General features: G+C 36.1%; 1 protein-coding gene across 3 annotated transcripts in view; it reads left to right on the top strand.

The window, feature by feature from the left end:
• LOC120863524 (E3 ubiquitin-protein ligase UHRF2) overlaps positions 1-25,326 on the top strand; it is a 75,303-nt gene that overhangs the window by 10,487 nt on the left and 39,490 nt on the right. For all 3 annotated transcript variants that reach the window (XR_005721033.1, XR_005721031.1, XM_040239877.1), the window contains exons 3-4: positions 5,230-5,489; positions 24,753-24,971. Coding sequence is in view for 1 of the 3 variants with exons in the window: in XM_040239877.1 (XP_040095811.1) it covers positions 5,230-5,489; positions 24,753-24,971 (479 nt within the window). In the remaining 2 variants the exon portion in view is untranslated. The remainder of the gene's footprint in view (positions 1-5,229; positions 5,490-24,752; positions 24,972-25,326) is intronic.

Here is a 25,326-nt window from a genome sequence, read left to right as displayed (position 1 = left end):
GTTTTTAGGGTCCTCGGTGTAGAAGGCAATGGCACCCCACTCCAGTACTCTTGCCTGAAAAATCCCACGGACGGAGGAGCCTGGTGGGCTGCAGTCCACGGGGTCGCGAAGACTGAGTGACTTCACTTTCACTTTTCACTTTCGTGCATTGGAGAAGGAAATGGCAACCCACTCCCGTGTTCTTGCCTGGAGAATCCCAGGGACGGGGGAGCCTGGTGGGCTGCCGGCTATGGGGTCACACAGAGTCGGACACGACTGAAGCGACTTAGCAGCAGCAGCTGACAGCAAGGAAATACATGTGTGTATGTGCAATAACTTCTGTATATGCATATATCTATAAATATTTATATAACCATCTTTGTATATATTATGCTTACATTATTACATTTTAACTTTTTATGATGTAATGTAACCGTTTGGAAGCTGCTGCTTTTCACCTGGTTTGTTTTGGGCCATATAAGTATAAATGTGTTTTCATAGGAGGACCAGCTTATATATCTGCAGGTCTGAGATTAACCAAAGTTAAACTGTTATGGTCAATTTAAATTCTCTGTTTAGCACACTTCTCAATACCCAACTGTGTCCCTTCCCCCAATCTAATTTAGAAGAGCATCATGAGAAACTACTTCTCTTAGTAGATCTTTGCTTTTTATTTTCAGTGTTAGCACTTTGCTGTCAGCTATTTCTCGTACTTTCTTTTTTTTTAAACATCTCTTATATTTCATATTAATACATAGCATAGATGTTAAGGACTTGAGCTTTCAACTTTCATCAGACTTGGTTTCATGTTTCAACTCGGCCATCTTCTGAGTTGGACAAATTTGGCAAGTAAGTACATTGTCTCCCTTTGCTCATTTAGAAATACACCTGGAATCTGGCATGTAAACTCTCAAAAGGCTAGTTATTTGTAAAGTAATATTTAGTCAAAGTTTAGTCAAAGCCACATTTAACCTTCCTTGTTACTTTGTTTTTTGGATGAAGCTCAGTAATTGTTATAGGTATTTGAAATTTTGACTAGGGCCTTTCATATAGAAGGAATTATTTCTGGATAATTCAGTCATTGAATATTAAGGTATTTAGTATGTATTTGTACTAGGTACTAGAAATGATGGGTAAACAGATGATATTGCCATTGCATGGAATTCATGGAATCATACTAGATATTAACTTCTTTTTGGGCTAGCCTGAAAATGCTTAGAGGCTGCTACTTTTGATTTAAGTTTGCTTTGAATTTTGTCTGTTTTCCTTAGAGCAAGTCTCTAAATAGTAAGTATATCAAAATTTCATTGTTGTGTCTGAATTATTTAAAATTTGGGAATTTTTTTTTCTCTTTTCATGAATTCTTACCTATGTAATTTTTGGTTTATAAAGATTTTGCTTTATGGATGAGCAAACAGATATAGGGGCTTTCTCTTTTGCCTAAAAATATTTTTGGACCTCACGATTAGCAGGCACAAAAAGTATATTAAATATTTTCAGATAAGCATACATAAAACAGACTATACCATTTAAACTTTAAGATGCAAATTTAATTTGAAGTTATTACCTAATATCAGTCTTGTTTTGCCTTAATTGGTAACTTTGAGCAGTATTTGGTCAGTTGTAGCTATCTTTTCATGTGTAGTAAGAAACTAGATATCATGTTTGGAGAACCTTTGGAAAATCGTGCAGAGGGCAGGGGTCCCTTTATTCCCCTTGTACAATACGTTGAATTGCTGACTCTAGGAAGTAGTTTATTTTCCAAAACCAGGTGGACTTCTGATGCCTAAATTGGTGTTCTGGTTTTTGTGGAAGCTCTGTATGACTCACATCAGGTCTCTCTGTTGAAATGACTCATTCTGGCTTAAATAATGACTGTTTAGCTTGCTGATAGTAAGCTTTTGGGGTTTACCTAAGTGTGTGGCACTGTTAAACTTTTTTATATGTCTATGCTCATTGTAGCAAATAAAGGAAAAGGAAAGTTATCAATAATTACTAAGTAAACATCATGGATTTCTAAATATATCCTGTCTTTTGTCTAAAGTACTATGCTGCTTTTTAAAATCTTTTTGGTCATGAAATGTAATAGACAATACAAATATATGTAGAACTTAACCTATTATAAAGTCATTGTCCATAAATACCACTCAAATTAAGCAATAGATAAATGTACCCCAGAAACTTCTCATGTACCCCCTCTTGATTAAACTTCCCTCTCCCTAGTTACTACTACTACCCAAGCTTCTATGGTAATCATTTCTTTGCTTTTTATTAACTTTATCCTGTTATTACCATTAAACAGCCTGATAATAACTTTTAACCTATGTCTACATCCCTATTTTTTCTCCATCTGAACTTTATGTAAATAGAACCATATTGTCTTTTGATTTGTAACTCTGAAGAAACATGGTATAAAGAGGAATCCTGTTCAGAGTTAGAGAAACCTTTATTAGCTCCCACTCCTAGCTGTATTGGAGAAAGAAATGGCAACCCGCTCCAGGATTCTTGCCTTGAAAATCCCACGGACAGAGGAGCCTGGCAGGCTGTAGTCCATGGGGTCGCAAAGAGTCGAACATGACTGAAGCCACTTCACTTCACTTCTAGCTGTATATCTCCTGAGGGCAAGTGTTTTTCACTTCTGAACCTAATTAGGAAATAAGAATGACTTTGTATTGTAATTTTTAAAGGAGATAATGTATATAGCATTAAATGGATAATGTATTTCCTAAGCATGGTATAATAAGACTAAACTATGAGCTTTAATAAGTCTTAACATTGAACATATACTGATAATTAGTGGAAGGAAAGTTTTTCCATTTGTTGCTACTGTATGCTTGCTAAGTTAGCACATTATACAAATTGTCACCTAATCTCAATACACTGCAAAGTATGTTACTTTGTAAAAGAAGCTGAGGCTGGAACAGGTTAAGGAATTTGTTCAAGGTTACATTTAGTAGGTGATAAGCAAGAACTTAAACCTAGGTTTATGTGCAGAGCTTGTGTGTTTTTCACAGAACATACAAAACCGTAGCTAGCTATGGTAAATTTCAAATATTTGCTGTTGGCGCTGTTTTATTTTTTAATGATTTTTCCTTTCCTCTCATCTGTGGAGCTTTTGTTTGGGGTGTTTTTTTTTAATCAAATACTTCGACATGAAAGACTCTTTTCTAAATGTGGCTATCTGTATATCTCAAAGATAGTACAAGTTTGGTTCCAGATGACTGGAAAAAAGAGAATACCTCACTAAAGCAGGTAACACAAGTTTTTGGTTTTCCAGTACATATGAAAATTAGATCTACACTATTCTGTAGTCTGTTAAGTGTATAATAACATAATTTCTTTAAAAAATGTGCATACCTTAATGTAAAAATGCTTTATTGCTAAAAAAAAAAAATAGCCATCATCTGAGCCTTCAGTAAGTCATGATCTTTTTGCAGGTAGAGGGTCTTGTGTCCATGTTAATGGCTGCCGACTGATTAGGGTGGTCATAGCTGTGGCAATTTCTTAAATAAGACAACAGTGAAGTTTGGCCACATTTATTGACTCTTCCTCTCACAAACAAGTTTTCTGTAGCATGCAAGGCTTTGAATAGCATTTTACCCACTTCTTTCAAAATTGGAGTTAACCCCCTCAAACCCTGCCACTGCTTTATCAACTAAGTTTATATAGTATTCTAAATCCTTTGTCATTTCAACAATCTTCACCACATCTTCACCAGGAATAGATTCCGTCTCCACTTCTTTGTTCATTGATAAGGAGCAACTCCTTATCTATTTGCTTCACTGTGGGATTACAGCAGTTCACCTACATCCTCAGTATCCATTTCTAATTCTAGTTCTCTTGATATTTCCATCACATCTGCAGTTACTTCCTCTACTGAAGTCCTGAACTCCTCCAAGTTCATCCATGAGGGTTGCAATAAACTTTTTCTAAATCTGTTAATGTTGATATATTGGCCTCTTCCCATAAATTGCAAATGTCCTTAATGGCATCTAGAATGGTCAGTCCTTCTCAGAAGGTTTTCAGTTAACTTTGCTGATGCTGAGATCCATAGGAGGAATCACTATGGTAGCTATATCCTTACATAATGTATAGCAATGTGCAGTAGCAAGAACATAAGCTTTAAGGTTAAGGTGTCTTCAGATCCTAGTTTTGCATTTTATTAACTTCCATTTGGAGCAAGTTAACTTGTCAGAGCTTTTGTTTCCTTATCCTGTAAAATAGGATTTATTCATTATTAAGATTGTTAAACCTAACTGAAGTAGCCTTGCATAATATCTAGTATATAGGTTTTAACTTTTACTATATACTCACCCCCACCCCACCCTATATGATACCTTAAAGTGGTCTTACACTCTCAGAAAGAGCTAGCTTGATTAGGTCATGATCTTGTATTAGCCATGTCATTTTTTTTGTTTTTAAAGACTTGAAGGGACTTCTCTTGATTATTGCTCCTGAAAGGGCCTTAACCTTTAGACCAATTCCTTCAGTTTTTTGATGACATGATTTTTTTAAAAAACCAGCTTCTTGAGGTAAATCTAAATTTCTCTGGTGTACCTGTTTTTCTGATACCTTGTTTTATACCTTTTGTTAGATTGTATGATTTAGTTCTGGAACATCCGCTAGAGTTGACTACATATATTTTGCATCATTATAGCTCTGTTCTCTATATTTGTCCTTTGAGGTAGTAAATAATGCATTTGCTAGTGAATTACTGTTGGTGAAACTTAACCCCATTTTGTATAGGTGGGTTCATTAAATTCATTCCTTTGTACATGTGCACAAGTCCCTCTTTTATTTTTTGCTTAATACACTGTTTTCTGGTTGGTCTGACTGTAAGTTATCTGAAGGATTCTGAAGAAATTAATGGAGCAAATTAGTTTTACAGTCACAATACTCTAAAGTTCTGGCTTTTTGTTAGTGACATTCTTAATGAATAATAACATGCCAGGATGACTCTTCGGTACACAAGAATTATATTTTAAAAGTCTAGATAAGGATAAGGAATAGTTAAAGAAAATACCCATTTCACTGAAGGATATTGGGAGGAAAGTTAATTTCATATTAGTAAATAACAGATTTGACAGTATAATCCAAAAGAATAATTTTGTTGTAACCTTTGAAATTACTTTAAACTTTTGTATCTGCAAATATTAACCGTGATAACTCTCAAAATAACTTGAGTCATATTAAGGTTTTTGAAGCAATAGATGAAGTTACGCTTCATTAACTAATTTTAAACTTTTTTAGGTAAATGAATTGGTGGATGCCAGAGATGTCGCCCTTGGTGCTTGGTTTGAAGCACGTATACATAGTGTTACTAGAGCTTCTGATGGACATTCACGTGGCAAAACTCCACTGAAGAATGGCAGTTCTTGTAAAAGGACTAATGGAAATGTAAATCATAATTCCAAAGAGAACACAAAAAAATTGGACAATGTACCCTCTACATCTAATTCAGATTCTGTTGCTGCTGATGAAGACGTTATTTATCATATCGAGTATGATGAGTAAGTGCTCATGATATTGAGGACTTCATTCATATTTTTGTTTGCAGAAGCAAAATCTCCCATTTCAAGATTGTTTTCAAATAAGTCTTTCTGAAGAGATCATCTAGGAGTCATGTTTGGTCTAGTACCATGTTTTTGTTTCTGTTTAGTGGTTGTAATAAGAGCTCCTTAACATTCAACATTTGGCTCATAAGTAGTTTGTGTTTGGTATCTTAATACCTGGCTTAATTTAATATGTAAGGTTTCTCTGTCTGGCCCTCTGGTATGTTAGGGCTTTTGCTATGCATTTTAAGAATATTTTAGAAAATACATAATAACGTGGGATGTAATAGTCTTTAGAATGGAGTTGAAATGTTTTCTGAAAGCTATTGCTGAGTTAATTCACATAAAATTTATACATATAAAGGGTACAATTCACTGTCTTTAATATAGTCACAGGATTGAGCATTATCGCAAACTAATCTTAGAACACTTTTATTTTCCCTCCAAAAGACTACATAAGCAGCAATCACTTCCCAATCTCCGTCTCCCAACCAAATGTTTTTAAATGTTCACGTGAAAACAGTATTAAGAACTTGCTTTGAGGGCCTAGACTCTAACACTGAATTATCATCTTCCTTACCTATTTTTAAAATCCTACTATAAAATTTATTATGGTGAAAGATTTCATATTTATTCAACACTACATAAACTTTTAAGTCTTCACTCAAGTGACATCTTCATATGTGTAGAAAATACGCAACCAAATATTTTATCAAATGTAAGCTCAAGATTCTAAAAGGGTTGTAATTTTTCTTACAAAAATGGTATAAAAGACTTTGGTGTTCACACATATTTCCAGGATACCTGGAAAGGGCTCGAAAGTAGATCCCTTTTATCGTTTCTGACACTTCTTATGGCTCTAAGTTGCCAACATGGCTTATTTCAAATGGGCCATCATACTGCTTTTTTTTTTTTAAACATAGTAGATGATAATAGAACCGACAGTTTAAATGAGTATTAAAATATGGGATTGGCCAGGACTTGAAATATTGGTAAATCAAGGCAGGGATAGGAAGGGATTGGAGTTGGTAGGTTAACAGTAACCAGTCTCTGGGCTTATGAGTACCATGGCAAAGAGGCAAGACACCGCATTAGTGGGGGACTTCAGCTATCTGTATATCTGTTGTCAACAAGTAGAGCTCTTGATTTGTTTTGAGTGTTTATTTCTTAGAGAAAAGAACTCAGAAACCAGCTACTTGGGACCTGATTCTGGCCCATAAAGGAGTTATTATTTGGCCAAAAATTAATAATTGTATAGAATGGCACAATGTGGATATAGAGTGAGTTTTAAACACTGAGTGAACTAAGGCTTACTAAATTTTTACAGGTTTAGGGGCTCTTAGTTGGTTTTGGAATACAACTTTCCAAGGGATAGGCCTGAGTTTGGTATAATGGTAAAGCATAAATCACCGTATCTTAGCATTTATTTGATTATTTATTTACTTGGTTGCACCAGGTTGGCATGTGGGGTCTAGTTCCCTGACCAGAGAAGGAACCTGGGCCCACTGTCTTGGTAGCGTAAGGCACTGGACAGTCCCTGGCTATTTTTTAATGTAGGAGAAATTTATCTTGACTAGAGTGAATGTTAGTAAAAGGAAGTGTAAACCCAGAATGCATGAGAAGACTAAAATTATCTGTTCAAAATAATTTCACAGGATGGAATTATTTCAGTACTGGCAACTTAAGGAAAACAGTATCTGAACTTTCTTTGAGAAATAAAGTATCAGAAGCTTAGTGGTAAATATCACTTACATCTTCAAAAAGAACAAAGGACTATATGAAATAAAGTATGAAAATAGATGAGTTTCTGGATAAGAGTCCCAAATAACAAAAGGCTGGTGTAAGCACCTAGAAAGACCCATGACCCCATATGGATGACAAATCTTGTTAAAATTTCATTCTTCATGGTTATCAGAAAAGTTAAAAATTATAGTCAAGTTTATGTTAATTTCAATAACTTATTAAACAAGTTCTTACTTTCTTGGGTGGAGGATGCATTGACAAGAGACTGGCATATATGGCTTAGCAGTAGTAATACAGATTCTTACTGAGTAGTAAGCTCTAACTTAGTAGAATGTAGCTGTCAAATAGTTACACTGTAGGGTATTTGATTAGAAACAAGATACCTAGAATAAGACTGGTGTTCCTGTTGTACTTTGCTGATTATTCTCTACTTGGATGTCTTTAGAACTCAAAATATAAAATCATCATGAAGAATAGCTGAAAGAACTAAGTGTTTAGCTTGAAAAGACTGGGATCAAGATGGCTTTCATATTTTAAAGGCTCTGGGAGGAAGTTCTGTACAACACAAAAGTAGGTTTCAGGATAACCTGGGCTTCCCAGGTGGCGCCAGTGGTAAAGAATCTGCCTGCCAATGCAAGAGACGCGAGAGACATGGGTTCAGTCCCTGGGTCGAGAAGATTCCCTGGAGGAGGAAATGGCAATCCACTCCAGTATTCTTGCCTGGAAAACTCATGGACAGAAGAGCCTGGTGGGCTACAGTCCATGGGGTCACAGAGAGTTGGACACGACTGAGCATGCACACAGTGCCCTTTAGGATAACAGAAACTTCCTACCAGCCAGATCTCTAAAGACAGAGAATGGTCTGCCCTGAGAAGCAGACAAAAACAAGCATTGACCCGCTTTAGTCTTAGATGGGGGATTACTAAATATGTTACATTGCAAACAGAAATAATCCAGTCATTCTAACTTCAATTTTCACTTTCAAAACAGTATTTGTCAGACAATTTTTTTGTACTTAAACTTAATAAATTCTAAGTGCATATAGGCTGCATTTATGATTCTGATCTAGTACTATTTCTCAGTGACTTAATTCATTTTTCTCATAGAATAAGTTGAAAGTAATCTGCTTGATTATTTCCAAACTCTGAGTGCAGCAGTACATTTGAACAACTTGTCATTTAGCCTTAGCAGAGGGATATGGTACTTGGGACCAAGGAACCTGACAAAGGAATTCTTTGGGAATAAGCTTAAAATGGTGGTGTTGAGAAGTTAGTTTTATGGTGACCTACTGGTCCTAACATACTAACCAGATCACAGTTTAAAACAATTTTTAATCTATGAGAAGTGACAGACATTACAGAATTATGATATAACTTAAGTTCACAGTTTCACCAGTCTAGCCCCAAAAGCCAGATCTAGTAGTTAACATTTGTTATAGAATCTAAATGAAATCATTTGTTTCCTAATCTTACTTCATTTTTCCTCAAAATTACAGCTGCAGATATTCTAAGTTCATAAAAAGCAGGTTATAATAAGAGATTTATTTGAAATGTTTTAAGGTTTAAGAGTTTTTACTGTTTATAAGAGTCCCTTTTCTATAGATTCTTCAATGAACATAGACTGAATTTAGAGCTTCTTCCTACAGATAATGTAAAGCAAAATCATGGAGTTAACATCAGAGTACGTGATTCAAAAAACTTATTTGTGTGTGTTTTTTTGTTGTTCTGACTCATCTAGCATCACCCTTGTCTGAGCAAGGGTTTTGTATTTTTAGAGTTAAACCACCCCATTAAGTACTTTGAGAGAAAGAGTTGGCAGTATAAATATTAATTCTAGACTTTAGAGATTTAGATCCAAAGGATTCTTAAATCTTTTGTAAAGTTTTTTAAATTCTTAAAAGCAGCTATGTTAAGACAAATCACACAGCATTCAATTTGCCCATTTAAGTGTAAAACTCAATTTTTTTTAGTATATTAACAGGATTGTACAACAGTCACCACAATCTAATATAGAACATTTTCATCTTCCAAAAGCCTCATACCCATTAGTAGTCACTCTCCATTCCCCTACTTCTGCCCCCACCTCCATCAGCCCTTTTCTCAACCCCTCTCAGCCATAGGCAATCAGGAATCTTCTGACTCTGGATGTGTGTATTCTGGACATTGCATATAAATGGAACCCTCTAATATGTGGTCTTTTGTCACTGGCTTTTTTGACTTAGTAAAAGTAAACAGGTTCATCCATGTTGGAGCTTGTGTATCAGTACTTTATTCCTTTTTATTGCAAATAATTTATTGCCAAACCACATTTTACTTATCCATTTATCAGTTTATGGGCACTGATGTTTTCTACTTTTTGCTGCTATGAACCTTCATGTACTATTTTTTGTGGGGGCATTTTAATTTTTTGGTATGTATGTGGCAGAGGGATTGCTGGGCTATATGGCAGTTATATTTCATCTTGGGAAGAAGTGCCAGATTTATTTCCAGATGGCTGCACCATTTTATATTCCCGTGAGTTATGTATGGAAGTTCCATTTTCTCTGTATCCTCACCAAAAGCTTAACTACTTCTTGATTAAAGCCATCCTGTAGTATATATTTATATATATTTGCGTGTTGTATATACATATATATATGTCATTTTATAGTATTGTAGGTATAATTGACCTACAACACTGTAGCAGCTATAGGTGTTGAATATAGTGATTCAGTATTTCTATACATCACAAAATGATCTTACTCCTAAAGCGTGTTTGTTGGAGAAGGACTATGCCTGATCGAAACTTTTTTTTCCCTAGTGATAATTTGGCAGAAAATAAAAGGAAGGTAATACAGGAAATTAAAAATGCATGAAGTTGTTATGGTCAAAGAAAGAGAAGATGAAAATTTCCTTTATTTCCTAGTAATATTGTGCTGTATATTTCCATAGCTTTCTAAAAGTTGTGTTTATTCCCATTAGTTACTCTCTGTAGTTATTTAAGGTTTAAAATTTTTAAGGGTCCTAAACATTTAAATTCACAAAGCTATAACTGTAGTCTTGTGAGAATAGAGATCCCAAAGCTATTGTGATGAAGAGCCATGACCTTGACTCATGTGGAAGTAGATGAAAAGGGTCAGTCAGTTCCTTAGCATTTCTAGTAGTTTAATATGTCTATAGTGTAGCTTACAGGTACTTACATTAAGTCTTTTTTAAATTTAGGTTTACTTGTGGCTCAGACGGTAAAGCGTCTACTTGCAATGCGAGAGACCCGGGTTCGGTTCCTGGGTCGGGAAGATCCCCTGGAGAAGGAAATGGCAATCCACTCCAGCACCCTTGCCTGGAAAATCCCATGGATGGAGGAGCCTGATAGGCTACAGTCCATGGGGTCGCAAAGAGTCGGACACGACTGACAGACTTGACTTTAATTACACTAAGTCTTATGTACCAGACTCTGAGCTAACTTCTTACTGGAATGTTCATATAATCTTTAACATAACTATAATGTTACATTAACTCCCATATGAAGAGACCAAGACTTATGTAACTTGCCAGAGGTCACATATGTTAAATGGTCTGACTCAGAGCTTATGCATTAACCAATATGCATTATTGGCACTGTGCCTAAACATGGTATATGTAATTGGTAGTAGCCTACGTCACTTCAAAGGTCAAACATTCTGTATGACCTAAAGACTGGCTTTCGACTCTGCCAGGGTTTTAAAGCAGACCTCACTCACAACTTTGAGTTCAATCCTGGGTAGCTGAGGGCACACTACTGAGTTTATACTCATCACTTGGCTGCTCTATCAACAGATAAAGGCTTAAGTCCTTACCCTGCTTTTGTATTAAGAAACATCTGTTCCTTGTGGATTTGGTTTAGATTAATTTTAATTAGGCTAGTGGTTCTCAACCCTACTTCCATGTTAGTTGTCTAAGAAGCTTTAAAAATATCAATGCCTAGGACCTACTCCCAGAACTTCCTGTATGATTGATCTTTGGGACTTCCAAGCATTGGTGTCTAAAAAATTCCTTTGGGATTCTAATATGTAGCCATAGTGAGAACTATGGCCTTAGAACAGTGGTTCTCAAAGTGTAGACCTGGCTGGGAATGTGAGCATTATACTTGCTAGAAATCCAATTCCTTGTACTTAACTCCAGATATAATAAGTTGATATCTGTAGGTGGCCCTGCAATCTGGGTTTTAATATGTCCTCTGGGTGGTTCATATGTATACTCAAATTTAAGAACCACTCACTCATTGCCTTTTGCCCAACTTTATCATTTGCTATCACACACCTGCCTCTAAAGACCAATATGAGGGAAAGGGGTTGATATGACAATTTAAATATAGTGAATATATTAAAGACTGGAGATGATATACAATACCTGAGGAACCTGAGTGTTCATCTTTTAGTGCCTATATAGGTGGCATATGACTTGTTGATTTTTCCATTTTTGTTTTTATATAGATAAAATTGTTAGTTAAGTCTCTTTTCTATTAATAAAAGAATTGTATTTCATTTAAGCTAAATGATCTATATCATTTAAATGAGGGCCCATATTCCACTATGCAGTCTTTGTGCCAGCTTGGCTAACATAGGGAAGCAATGTCCATAACATGTTTGTGGAGAATTTATCTTTTATGATATGTTGGTAATTTTTTTGTTTATTCTTTATATATATAATATATATATATTTTAAACTGAAGGATAATTGCTTTACAGAATTTTGTTGTCTTCTGTCAAACCTCAGCATGAATCAGCCATAGGTATACGTATAGCCCCTTCCTTTTGAACCTCCCTCCCATCTCCCTCTCCATCCTACCCCTCTAGGTTGATACAGAGGCCCTGTTTGAGTTTCCTAAGCCATACAGCAAATTTCCCTTGGCTGTCTATTTTACATATGGAAGTGTAAGTTTTCATGTTACTCTCTCCATACACCTCACCCTCTCCTCCCCTCTCCCCATGTTTGTAAGTCTGTTCTCTATGTCTGTTTCTCTACTGGTGATTTTTTTTAGCCAGTTAATGTTTTGAGTTTTGTGACAATTTTAGTATGTTAACATCATTCACATACTGTTTCTTTTGACTTGATAATTTCTCTGAATTCCCCAAACTTGCACTTCCTCTTAAGAACTCAACCCAGATCATATAAAAGGAACATGGTAGTAGTATTTGCAGAATTAGCTCCAGAATGACTGTTTAAAAGTATACTTTATTTCTTCTCTCTGTTCCATCATCCATTAAGTATTGGTAAATTCTGGAGTGGGGGCCAACACTCTGTATAGTAGTTGAATATTTGCTCTGAGATCTAGTCCTGGCTTTGCTTCTGAATTACACTCTAAAATGCATCTGTGGTTTTAAGACAAGCTTCCTAAATTTGGCTTCACGTTGAATTAGATCTTAGAATCTTCCGACATCCATGCTTTCTTGCTTGTACATCCTTACAACGTGTACCTTTATAGGTCATTTGAAAAGGTGAATTTGGGAATACTAGTCATGTTAGTGGCTTTTTTAAATTGCTTTGTTAAATTTAGTGGTCTAATTTAGAGATCTTGGTTTATAAATTGGAGCTAATTTCTATAAAGAGAAATGTAAGTTAGAAACCTCTAGTAGTTTGAACAAGGAAGTATGTATCTAAAGAGGGAAAATGTTTATGAAAATTACTTTATTTCTATATCCTAATAATTGTCAGTGGCTAGGCAAAGTTGAAATCTTGAAACATGAGTAAGTGTTGAGTTTTCATAATGATGTGAAAATTACCATATAAGCTTTCATGTTCCATAGTGTTCACATTTAGAATAGAAATGTCGGTTTACCTTGGAAACAAACTTATTTTGAATTTTTAGTAAATTATTCTGAAGTACCCTTTTAAATGTATAGTTCAGTAATTCTCTTTTTAATACAATGCTATGTGCCAGGCACTCTACAAGTCCTTTACCTGGATTATTTCATGTAATCCTCGTTAAACAATCAATGGAGTAGATACTTTTCTAAGTATAAAGAAGGAATAACTGAGATTTAGAGAAGTTAGCTAACATACCCAGTATTGAATAGTTGATAGGAGGTAGATCGAGATTCGGAAAAGCACATACTTAGAACCACACTACCAGACTACCTCTCACTTTGAGAGAAGCCTGCTTATAAAATATTTTAATATATAAATAAATATGTATATGTAATTTTATAAAGCAGTTATGTTTACATATTTTTAACTTTTCTATCAGTCTCTCCAGTTATACTTTCACAGAATAGAAACCTTAAATCAATAAACAAATACCTGTGTGCTTTCTTTTTTTCTGTAAGGGAAAATAGATTATTAAACTGCTGTTTTTAACACAGTGTCATGGCTCAACCCATGAGATCAAATGGAATGAGATCAAATGGAACTGTTAGAGCATCACTTAGGACTTGGAGGGTAACTTATGCTAGGCTACAGTTAAAAGCCCATCTGGTGAATGTCTTAGAATAATGTCATTGCCACCAGCAGTCTTTAATATTTTTTTTTGAGTTATTCTGAGCCTGTGGTGCATGCTTTTGAGTAGCCTTAATTATGGTTACTACAAATAGAAGTCAGTGAGCCAATTTTGAATAAAATAAGTGGTATTTTTAAGTAAAAGTTGTTCTGTAAAGTAACAAAACTGATTTTCTTGAATGTATTGATGTGATCTGTTTCTAAAGAACTGTCAAAAATGTTTGAATGATTTCTGGGTTTTCATGGGAGGAAAGGAGTACGATTTTTAAAAATCAGGTCAGCGTGTCATGTTGATCTTGAGTAGGGAGCTATAAACGAGAAGTTACGGTTCAGAACCCTGGCGCAGTGCCAAGTCTGCTTCATTGTGTCTTGGTTGTTACTGACATGTTTGCCAAAAACTTAGAATATTTCCTCTGTGACTTGCAGTGTTCTGAATGGATAAAAAGCAAAAGGAGGGCAGAAGAAGTTAGATCTTTAACCTTATTGTGTTCTTCTCTTGTGTTAAAAGATAACTTAGTGCTTAGAAAAATAACTACAAATATTAGTTAAAATGACTACAGATATCAGTTGATTTCACTTTTTCAAGTTTATACATCATACCTTTATAGTAGTATTTCCCAAAGATGGTCAGCAAAACTGTGGATTCACCCAGATAAGGTGTCTATAGTGCAGTTTCCTGAGGGCTATCAAAGACTCACTCCCTGCATTGGGTTGGCCTGGAGTAGAGCCCAGGAATCTGCTTTTCAAACAGGCAGCCAGGGCCTTCTTAAGTATACAGATCATTGGTTCTGTTATAGGCAGCATAGTTTTCAGGCATTAGAATCAGAAATTTGGTTTGAATTCTAGGTCTTTGGTTAAGTTTTTTGCTTTGCTTTTTTTAAACTTTCAGCTTTAATTTCCTCATTTGTATATATCTACTTGACTGTGTTCTCTTTTTCCCTAACAACCTCGAAAAGTATCCAGTAATAATAGTCAAACTTTCTGCTTTTAATTTATTAATAAGACCAAGTTATTTTGGTAAGTACTCTAAAATAATTTACCTTTGGCATAGCTATTTTTAAACATAACTACATTATTTTAACAATTAAAAGTTATACACCATTGTTAACATGTTGTACAAATGAGTTTTATTTCCATGTATGTATTTAAGTCCTACTGTAAGCAGTTTTAAGTAAGTTATTTTTGTCTGTGAGTAAGCTGTACGTTTAAGGTGTGAAAGTTAGCAGTGCTACTTATTAGATTAAAAAATGCTCTCTTTTTGCATGTAGTATGACATTAAAGATTGGCTAAACTAGAACATGCCTCCAGATGAATGTTGTCCTTATTTAAGCATTTTAACCCCAGGAAGCCGTGTTTTGAAAGAAGGTTGCAGTGATAGTACTTTGCTTAATACAGTTTGAATCTTATAAAATGATTAGTTAGCTTACAAGTCACCTAAGGAAATGTACTTTTACTTTCTTATAACAAACCTGTTGTAAAAATTGTGCTTAATCAATTTCCTTGTAGTTTAATTCCCCAGGTTTTACTCAATTTGCTAATTGAGAACACAGTTGGATTTTGTTAAAATGTCACATAGTTCAGGATAAAGCATATACTGAAGGATAGCTCTAAAAGATACCTGAAGAGTATGTAGAGCAATGAAAATGTTACTGGGAAGAAAAAACTTAGGGATATTTAAGGTTTATCTGAGAATATAGACTGTATAACACCAAAGTGTTTCTCTACTCTCACAGATGCAAAGTAGCTAACTAGAATAGTCTGTCTTACATCTCTATTAGGATAATAACTTGACTTCAGGTTCTGAGAACAGGAGGGCATGAAGTGTAATTAGGAAAAAAAGGACCCTGGTATCATCTTTCTATATCTGTATGTGGGCTCATGGCACAGTCTAGATAGAGTCAGCTTTGATATGTTCCTACCTCTCTGCTTCAGATTTTGAGGGATATCTTGAGCCCTGTTTTAGAATTTTTTTTAAGCTTCCAGCACTTTCCAAAATATTTCATGCAGTTTCCTGCAGTCTTCCTCAGTGCCACTGCTGGAAGAAGTCAGTGCTTGGACCAATTTGTAGTGCTTATCTTCAGCCCTTTGACTCCATGGGAGGCAGGGAATGCTGTGTTAAAGTACCTTTTTCTTATCTCTGTATAGAGTTCTTCATTGCCACGTAACTATCCTGAAACACAGTGGTCATAGTTGATTTATTACATTTTTTCAAGAGCTTTAGTTATATAAAAGATTTTTTTATTTAATGAGTTGCATGTTTCCAAACATTTGTCAGCCTGTTACATCCCAAACACACCAAAGTTTGAACATGGTACCTGCTTCTTAATGAAAACTTGGTATTTTACAGTGTAAGTTGTGATAGAAGTATGCACACCTAGCTTTCAGAATACCTTAAGTTCTGAGAATATAAGGCAGAGAAGGTAATTCTGTATTCCTGATGGAAGAGAATGCTAGGATACCAGGATAAGGAGATAGGAAATACGGCATTACCTGAGGGTAGACTAGTATGGATGGAGTGTAGAAGATACATGGTGAGTAACAAGAAACCAAACTAAAGGTGAATAAAGATTTCTAGTTAAATGTGGCAGATTAAGATGCATGTTTGTCTCCACTCCTTCTTAAACCCTCCTAGAAGACAGTAAAAGAATAAAGGCATAAGCCCCTGAGGACCAAAAAAAATGTGGTAGAAGTAAGACACAGAAGAGAAAACAGCAAACTTTTGAAAGGTAAGAAGCTAATGGGTAAATGATGCCTAACTTAGGCCATAAAGAGCTGAAACCTGAGTGGAAGCCAACAACAAGCAAGTGCACTGTGTTGAAGAACCTTAGGAAGGTTCGGATCTTGGATTTACCAGGTACTTTGGAGGTAGGCATATCCATGGGGTGACAAAGTGTTGGACACAAGCAGTTGAGCACACACACATGGAAAAAACTGAGAACAAAAAGATTTATTTATATGAAAGAGCATTTTAATCACTTCTACCACATTCAAGGCTTAAGTCAAGAAAAAGGAAAACATGGTATTTGGGAAATAGGATTCAACACAAGAAGTAATGATAGGAGATCCCAGTGTGATATCAATGAAGAGCAAGCTGTCCAGATAAGAATAGGACAGAGGTATTTAGAAAATGTTTTGCAACCCAGAAGATTAGTAGAATACCTGAAATGTCTGAACACAGTGGAATTTTAACAGCTGTGGCAGAATGGGGGTAATTAATGGTGAAAGTGAAAGTGTTAGTCACTCAGTTGTGTCTGACTCTTTGTGACCCAAGGGACTGTAGCCTACCAGGCTCCTCTGTCCATGGAATTCTCCAGGCAAGAATACTGGAGTGGGTTGCCATTTCCTTCTCCAGGGGATCTTACCAACCTCGAGATCGAACCTGGGTCTTCTGCATTGCAGGCAGGTTCTTTACCATGTGTAAATAGAAAACTAAGCAAGTTGCAACCAAAAAGGAAACTTAAGTACACAATAGAAAACAAAGCTGTGGAAGAGCGGATGCATAATTAAAGCATACTTCATTAGTTAGCTGTGAACACTTATTAATATTTAGTCAAGATAATAAAAAAATACTGATATGTACAGACAACTCAGTTTGTTTAATGTGCTTAAGAACACTTAGAGCAGTGCCTTGTGTTAGTAAAGTATAAGAAAGAGGAGGATGGAGGCAAATGAGCTGTACATGAGGGGTGGGTAGAATCAGTTTGAAGTAAAAAGCAATGTAAGCACATTGCTTAAATGTAAATGTGGAGGTGAACAAAAATAGCTAAAAGTTAAACAGTTGCATCTGGGGAATAGAAATCAGAAGTGTAGTGGGCTGGAACCAGAGGCTGCTTGTCCTCGTTGTAAGCCTTGAGTGTTGACTTTGAGTTTCGTACACCTGTGGGAAAACTTTAAAATAAAGTGGGAAGATCCTTACACCTGAACTTGAAGCACAAAGCATTTTATTTTTTATTGTAGAAATCTTTAAACTTACGCAGAGGTTGAGAGAAAGTATAATGAACTCATCACCTATCTTTACTCATTTTGACCTCCTGGCCAATCTTGTTCAGTCCCTGCCAGCATCCTCAGGTACCACCACTGGATTATTTTGGAGCAAGTCCCCAGTTGTAAGTGTTTTCAACCAGAAATAGCCTTAGCAGCTATGGTGGGCACACTGCTCAGATCTTCAAGACAGAACTTGTTGACCTACAGGGAATGGTTGTAGTTAACTGACAACTTTTAATCACAGCACTTTTGAGATCTGTTACAGTGTTTGAGCCAAGGCCACACTCTTTCCTGGTTCATCTTGTTGTTGACATCTTAAGAGCATTCAACTGAGAAAATAGCTAAATGGATTCTTCTTAAAGTGTGCAGAAGAGAGCTAACATCAAGCCAGAGATTTACTACTTTTTGAAAGGTCGATGTGTGGTTGACCTTTGGCTGGTGTTGGGGAGCTAACTTTCAGGAGGATTCTCATTCCTTGATAAAAATGGTTGACTGTGCATAAGCTCTACAAAAGAAATATGGATTATGTTGAATACCTGCTTCTGAGAGTCTGGAATTTTGGTTTGTGCTAGGCATTGAATGCTGATGTGATCAATTCCTAATAAAACTCTTGAGCATTCTTTACTGCACATCCCTGGTAGACAACATTATAACACATATGTTGTCAGAATTTGTTGCTGAAGGAATTAAGCACATTTTGTGTGACTACTGGGAATGGACTGCTTGAGCTTGTACCTGGTTTCCTCTGGACTTGACCTTGTTTTTTTTCCTTTGCTGAATTTACTTTGTATCCTTTCATTATAGTAAATCATAGCCATGGGAAGAACTGTGTGCTCTTCTGTGAGAATGAGACCTGTGAGTTCCCCCAACAAATCACTGAACCTGACGTGGGGACCCCAGCATGTTAAAAAAAAAAAAAATCACACCTGAAATTTACAATGATTCCTTAAAATCAAATGACCAGTCAATGTTCAGACTTATGTTTTTAAAGTATATTCTTAGAATGTACAGATAAGGATAAAATTAAGATTCATCCATTGCATGTAGTTGCTAGGTTAAGTCTCAACCTACAGATCCCCCCGACTTTTTTTTTTTCTCCTTATTATTTGTTTATGCAAGTGACAGTTTATTCAGTTTTCCCACAGTTGGGACTTCACTGATTACATTTCTGTTAATGTTAGTTTCCTGAAAGCTTATACAGTCATCCCTTGGTATCCATAGGGCATTGGTTCCAGGACCCCAGTGCATACCAAAATCCATGAATGCTCAAATTTCTTAAATGACTTTTTGGGGTATAACCTATACACATCCTCTTATTTAAATCATGTCTAGATTACTTGTAATACCTAATACAATGTAGATATTCTGTAAATAGTTGTAAATACTATATACTAAAAGTGCTCAGTTGTGTCTGACTCTTTGTGACCCCTTGGACTATATCCCACCAGGCTCCTCTGTCCATGGAATTTTCCAGGCCAGAATACTGAGTGGGTAGCCATTCCCTTCTCCAGGGGATCGTCCCAACCCAGGGATCAAACTCACATGTCCTGCATTGCAGGCAGATTCTTTACTGTCTGAGCCACCAGGGAAGCCCAAATACAATGTAAATGCTGTATCGAGACTTCCTGATGGTCCAGTGGTTAAGACTGAGCTCCCAATGGAGGGAGTAGGTTTGATCCCTGGTTGGGGAACTAAGATCACACGTGCTGTGTGTCCAATAAATAAAACATTTGAAAAAAAAGTGCTGTATAAATAGTTATTGGAACCTGGCAAATTGAACTTCTGCTTTTTGGAACTTTCTGGAATTTTTTTCTGGTTATTTTCCAACAGTGATTGCTTGACTCTATGGATGCAGCACCATCCATATATTTACCTGTTGCATGACATTGAGAAATGTATAATACCTGCTTCCCCTTTCTTTTTTGTTGTAAGATTTGGGTGTTGTCAGTCTGATAAATCCATTGTGAAATTTGCTGCCAGCTTTTAATGGTTTTAGTAGCCATAACCTTTACCTTCCCAGGTGGTACAGTGGAAGAGAATCTGCCTGCCAGTGCAAGAGATGCAGGTTTGATCACTGGGCCAGGAAAGACCCCCTGGGAGTAAGAAATGGCAACCTACTCCAGTATTCTTGCCTGGAAAATCCCATGGACAGAGGAACCTGGGGGGCTGTAGTTCATAGGGTCACAAAGAGTTGGACACGACTGAGTGACTGAGCACCCACACAACCTTTACCTATAGTTGCTATGTAATGAAATGTAGTAACAATGGTAATATTTTTCTTTCCTTCATTTGTTAGCTATATAGCTCTTTCATAAAGAACTTTCCTTAACAGTTGATTCATATACGAAAGATAGAATAAACTATCAGTTGTTGAACTTCTTCAGTGTTCAGAGTGAGTAAATTCCCTAGCATCCTCCAAAGGATCCTCCAAGGTCAGTGAGATTTTTACTAAGTATCATGTGAACTAATGGATTTTAATACTTGCTTTAATCTAACTCAGCTCTTTGTGGTGCCCAAGTTGTCTCCTCTCTGGCCTGTGGAAGCTCCTTCAAGTTGAACCTGACTTAATGAGGATTTCTTTACACTCAGGTACAACAGGATGTCCCAAGCTCTCCTGTTTCCTGCCCAGGACTGGATTCAACCATTTCTTTAAGGAGCTTTGGTTCTTTAGAGTGTATAGTCAGCTGTTCATTGATACTTGCTTTGATTGTGTTTCTAGGTCTTCACATTGGAAACAGCTAAGAAATGTTTGTATTGATACTTCCAATTAATTTTAGAGTTGAAGGGCTATCATTTAATCTTTTATTTTTTCTTACTCAAGAATCATAGTTCTCATTACCTTGCCTTATTCTACTCATATGGTGGTTTCAGACTAACGGTGCTACTGTTGCAAACAATATTAGTGAAAAGTTGGTGTATTTTTTACTTTGTCCTTAGTAGATAAGTATAACTCCACTAGGAATATAGTTAATTTAGTGTATTTTCAAGTCACTTAAGAATTTGTATTTAAGCCACTTTTTTCATTTTGCTTTTGATCTTTAGTGATTTATCACATTTTATAAATTTATGATCATGTGAAACATACGGTTCTAAAGGAAAAACATCAATAAGTACATTAAGAAAAACAGTGTCCATCTTGGTTCCTTCTAGCCTATTTCTTATCTCTTTTTGTGGTAAATAAATGAGTTTTGGTTTATCCTTTTATGTCAAAATATACGTATTTGTGTGTGATGACATGTATACTCACACATATATACACACTTAATGTATGTACATATATAAGTCAGTCGTATCCAACTCTTTTGCAACCCCGTGGACTGTAGCCCACCAGGCTCCTCTGTCCATGAAATTTTCCAGGCAGGAATACTGAAATGGGTATCCATTTCCTCCTCCAGGGGATCTTCCCAACCCTGGGATCAAACTCGTGTCTCCCGCATTGCCAGGTGGATTCTTTACACAGAGCCACCTGGGAAACTATTCTTTAGGCACAAGTACTGGAACGGGTTGTCCTGCCCCCTCCATGGGATTCTCCTGACCCAGGGATTCAGTCCAAGTCTCCTGTGTCTCCTGCATTGGCAGGCAGGTTCTTTACCAGTAGCACGGCATGGGGAGCCCAAGTACAAATATATTTATTTCAACACATACTTAATAGGTAGAAGATAAATATTGTTTGCATCTTGGGTTTTTCGAGTTAATATATCTCTCCATATATATATATCACTCCAGCAAATGTCATATTCTTTCCATTATACAATTTTATCATGTAGTAAGTAGTTTCCTATTGTGGACATTTGGTTATTTCTAGTCCTGCTGTTACAGATAGTTGCAGCCTTGTGTGTGTGTCTTTTCATGGGGTGTTTTGTTTCTTAATGTTTGGGATGGATTCCTAGAGTAGATAGAATTCCTGGATCAAAAGGTAAATACATAGGCAGTTTTGCTGGATATTGCCAAATTCTCCTCTTCAAGGAGACCATACCAGTTTGTATTCCCATCAGCAGTGTTTGAGAATGCCTGTTTTTCTACAGCCTATGAACACATTGTTATCAGGCTTCACAAAATGTTTTAAGTAGATCTGTGTTTTAGAGTCTTTGGCAAAAGTATGGTGGAGTCTAAGGAGTCTAAAACAGGGAGATGAATTGGCCTTGACAGCCTCAGAGAAATGCAGGCCTTTACTGAGGATATAGAGTTACATTAAAGAAGTGTTGACAGTATGCGTAAGGAGGACTTAGTAATGATGGAGAAATTGGGGGTAACTTCAATTTCTGGGAGTATGAAAAATAGTGAAGAATATTGCGCATCAGCAGATTAGAGGATGGGGGAATTTCTTGAATTTGAGGTGCTCCTGAAATACATGTTAGAGATGTAGTTGGATATATGAATCTGAAGAGAAATTTGGGTTAGAATAGAGCATTTGCGTCATCCTGTGTGATGTTAAGATATGTGTAAATGAAGATGCTGAGGAAAAGAATAAAAGTGATAATGGAGCCTCAGCGTGTTCTTGACTTTGGTAAAAATAGTTTTATGGGTCCTTTCTATGTCTTACTTAGCAGCTGACTTAACATCTCTGGGTAGCATTAGAAAAAGTATACTTCATTTTCATGACTTTTACACACTATACGTAAAGACTGTGTATTCATATGCTCTACAATGTAATTCGGTTCTGAAGTCATACAAACTTAGTTTCAGGGCAAACATAGCTTAAATTCCTTTGATGTAGGGAATGGTTTATTTTGACTCATCTCTGGTAAACATGATTTTATATATGATTTTAAGACTTTTGTTAAAATATTTCCATTCTTGGTATCTAACTTTGGCAATCATAGGCAAATGGAGAGTTCTTGCCAGTGAAATACCCTTTTTTCCCTATATTAATCACACAGGAGTATATGATAATGTCAGGATGTAAAAATCATGTTACAGCTAAGAAAAGGATCTCTCATAAAAGAATAGTTTTCTATCATTTATGGCCTTAAGAATATTGAGTCAGGAAACACATTCACTACTTTAGAAAAGCCCTAAAATAGCTAGTTAAAAGTCTTCACCATTTTAGTTTTCAAAACAACCATATGGGCTAGTTAATTAACCACTAGGTATGTTTTACACATGAGAGATAGTCATGTGTAAACTAAACACAGGTAAAACTAAAACAGCGAAGTTGGTAACTTTCCCAAGGATACACAGTAGTAGGAAGCTAAAATGGAATTTAAACCCAGACAGGTTGAAAATAGAACATATTTTGAGTGAAAAGACAGGATGATAAAGGATTCAAAACCTTATGTAAGTTGAAGGAAATTCATTTATAATGTTTTATACTTAAAGGGTGGCAGGGTGACCAACTTAGACTATCAAGGATTGGGTCTTTAGTGGAGACGGTGTGTAGATTTCTTCTTGGCACTTAAGCTGTGGAACTCATTGTGTTTATCTTTGGTCCAGTATCAAGTATATTCTGTTTCCTATGTCAGAGCTATGTGAAAACAAAGTGACTTTTTTTAGAGTTAGAGCTGCCCTCTTCTCACTGTCCAAGCAGAGGTTGCTCGGAGGCTTGTGGTAAAAGGTCATTGCAGCACTGAGGGTGAATGGACCAGATCCTTTTTAAGGCCCCTTGCGAGTCTGAGAGTTTTTTTCTTTTTTCTTCTCTGCTTAACTAAAATTTGAAGAAGTTTGATTAAACTGAGTGATTAACTAAAATCCCACCAGGATTAATATCCATTTATTATAAATAAGTTAGACATACTGTGAGAGTCCTAGGCCTGCATAGTACTTATTTGATTTGGAAGAACCCGAGACAAGCTGCTAGAGCTGCTTCCAACTTCAGGCTCACTTACATTTTGAGTAGGCCACTCAATTAGTTAAGGGTTAATGGTCTCTTCCCTCAGTTACTACCTTGTTAATGCCATCACAAAATGCTGTGATACTTAACTATTCTTGTGTTTCTATATAGCACAGTAGCTTATCAAACTTGAGTATGCTTGAGAATTGCTGAGAGGCTTTGTGAAAATAGACCACTAGGCCTCACTCCCAGGGTTTGAGTCAGATCAGAAGTGGAGTTAGGAGTTTGCATTTATAGCATGTTCCCAAACGGAACCACTGCTTTGAGAACCACTGCTATAGTAGTTTGACCTACCCCAGGAGATTGAGTTTTCCAAGAGCAAGAACCAGAAATTACTTGTTTCCTTATCCCTCTACTAGCAAGCAATACATAAAGACAATAGATCTTATTAATGTTATAGAAACCACTGTGGACTCTTACATTGCTATTTTTGCCTGTGGATACCAGATGTTAGGCCCCAAATTGAGGAACCTTTTAAGTTCAAGTCAGGTTTAGGTTTGTTAAACTTTTAGAAATTCAAGTAAGATCAAGATTCTACTGGAATTCTTTCGCATGGGCTTCCCACGTGGCGCTAGAGGTAAAGAACCTGCCTGCCAGTGCAGGAGACTTTAGAGACGTGGGTTCAATCCCTGGGTCAGGCAGATCCCTGGAGGAGGGCATGTCTCTCCAAGATTCTTGCGTGGAGAATCCCATGGACAGAGGAGCCTGATGGGCTACAGCCTAGAGAGTCACACAGAGTCAGACGTGACTGAAGCAACTTAGCACTCACGCATGTTCTTCTTATGCATAAAGCAAATGGCAAAGCTGGATAAACTAGTTCCAAGTTCAGAAAGAGATGAGCATCTAGTCTTACTAAAGTAATTTTTAAATGTGGGTTAAGAAAATGTAGAAAAGAAGAACTTGGTTTTTTTACCTACCTCTACTCATCATTCCCCATCACCTCCCTCCCCAAGCTAGTTAAGAATGACATATTAAGATTTTAACAAGACTTGTTTATTCTGGCATTTAAAATCATAAATAAATATCATTTTGACATATTAAGATTTTAACAAGACTTGTTTATTCTGGCATTTAAAATCAGAAATAAATATCATTTACTTAAGTGCCATTAAGAATAAAATCATTAGGCTTTTATACATATTGCATATAATTTTAGTCTTCCATGCTGATAATCATAATCATAAGCAGTGTTCTGTGATTCTTTCTCCTCAGATATCCGGAAAGTGGTACTGTAGAAATAAATGTCAAGGATCTTCGACCACGAGCTAGAACCACTTTGAGATGGAATGAACTAAATGTTGGTGATGTGGTAATGGTTAATTACAATGTAGAGAGTCCTAGTAATAGAGGATTTTGGTTTGATGCAGAAATCACTACTTTGAAGACAATCTCAAGGACCAAAAAAGAGCTTCGTGTGACTGTTTTCTTGGGGTAAGATTCTCTTCACTGATGCCGTTTAATTACTGGGTTAAGAAATGTAATTTTTAAGTGTTAAGCACATGTTCTTTAATTTAAAAAAAGATGGAATCCATGAAAGATGGAAATTTCCATACTAGAGGAAAACTTTTTAATAAATTTCTTGAATTTTTTATTAAGAATGACCCTTAAATTGCCATTGCTACTTTAAGGCTGGAGGTATTATTTGAAAGCACCTTGGAAACAATTGAACATGTTATTAGAGAAATTTTTGTCTACTGTACGAGGTTCTACTAGGCTAAACCAATAATACACAGACATGTTTCAATAGCTATGTTTGCTGTGAAGATCTATTGATAGAATAGAAATG

This window comes from Oryx dammah, unplaced genomic scaffold (genome assembly GCF_014754425.2).
Source record: "Oryx dammah isolate SB20612 unplaced genomic scaffold, SCBI_Odam_1.1 HiC_scaffold_1, whole genome shotgun sequence".
Taxonomy (NCBI): Eukaryota; Metazoa; Chordata; class Mammalia; order Artiodactyla; family Bovidae; genus Oryx; species Oryx dammah.
This window is presented reverse-complemented; position numbering and strand designations above follow the sequence as displayed.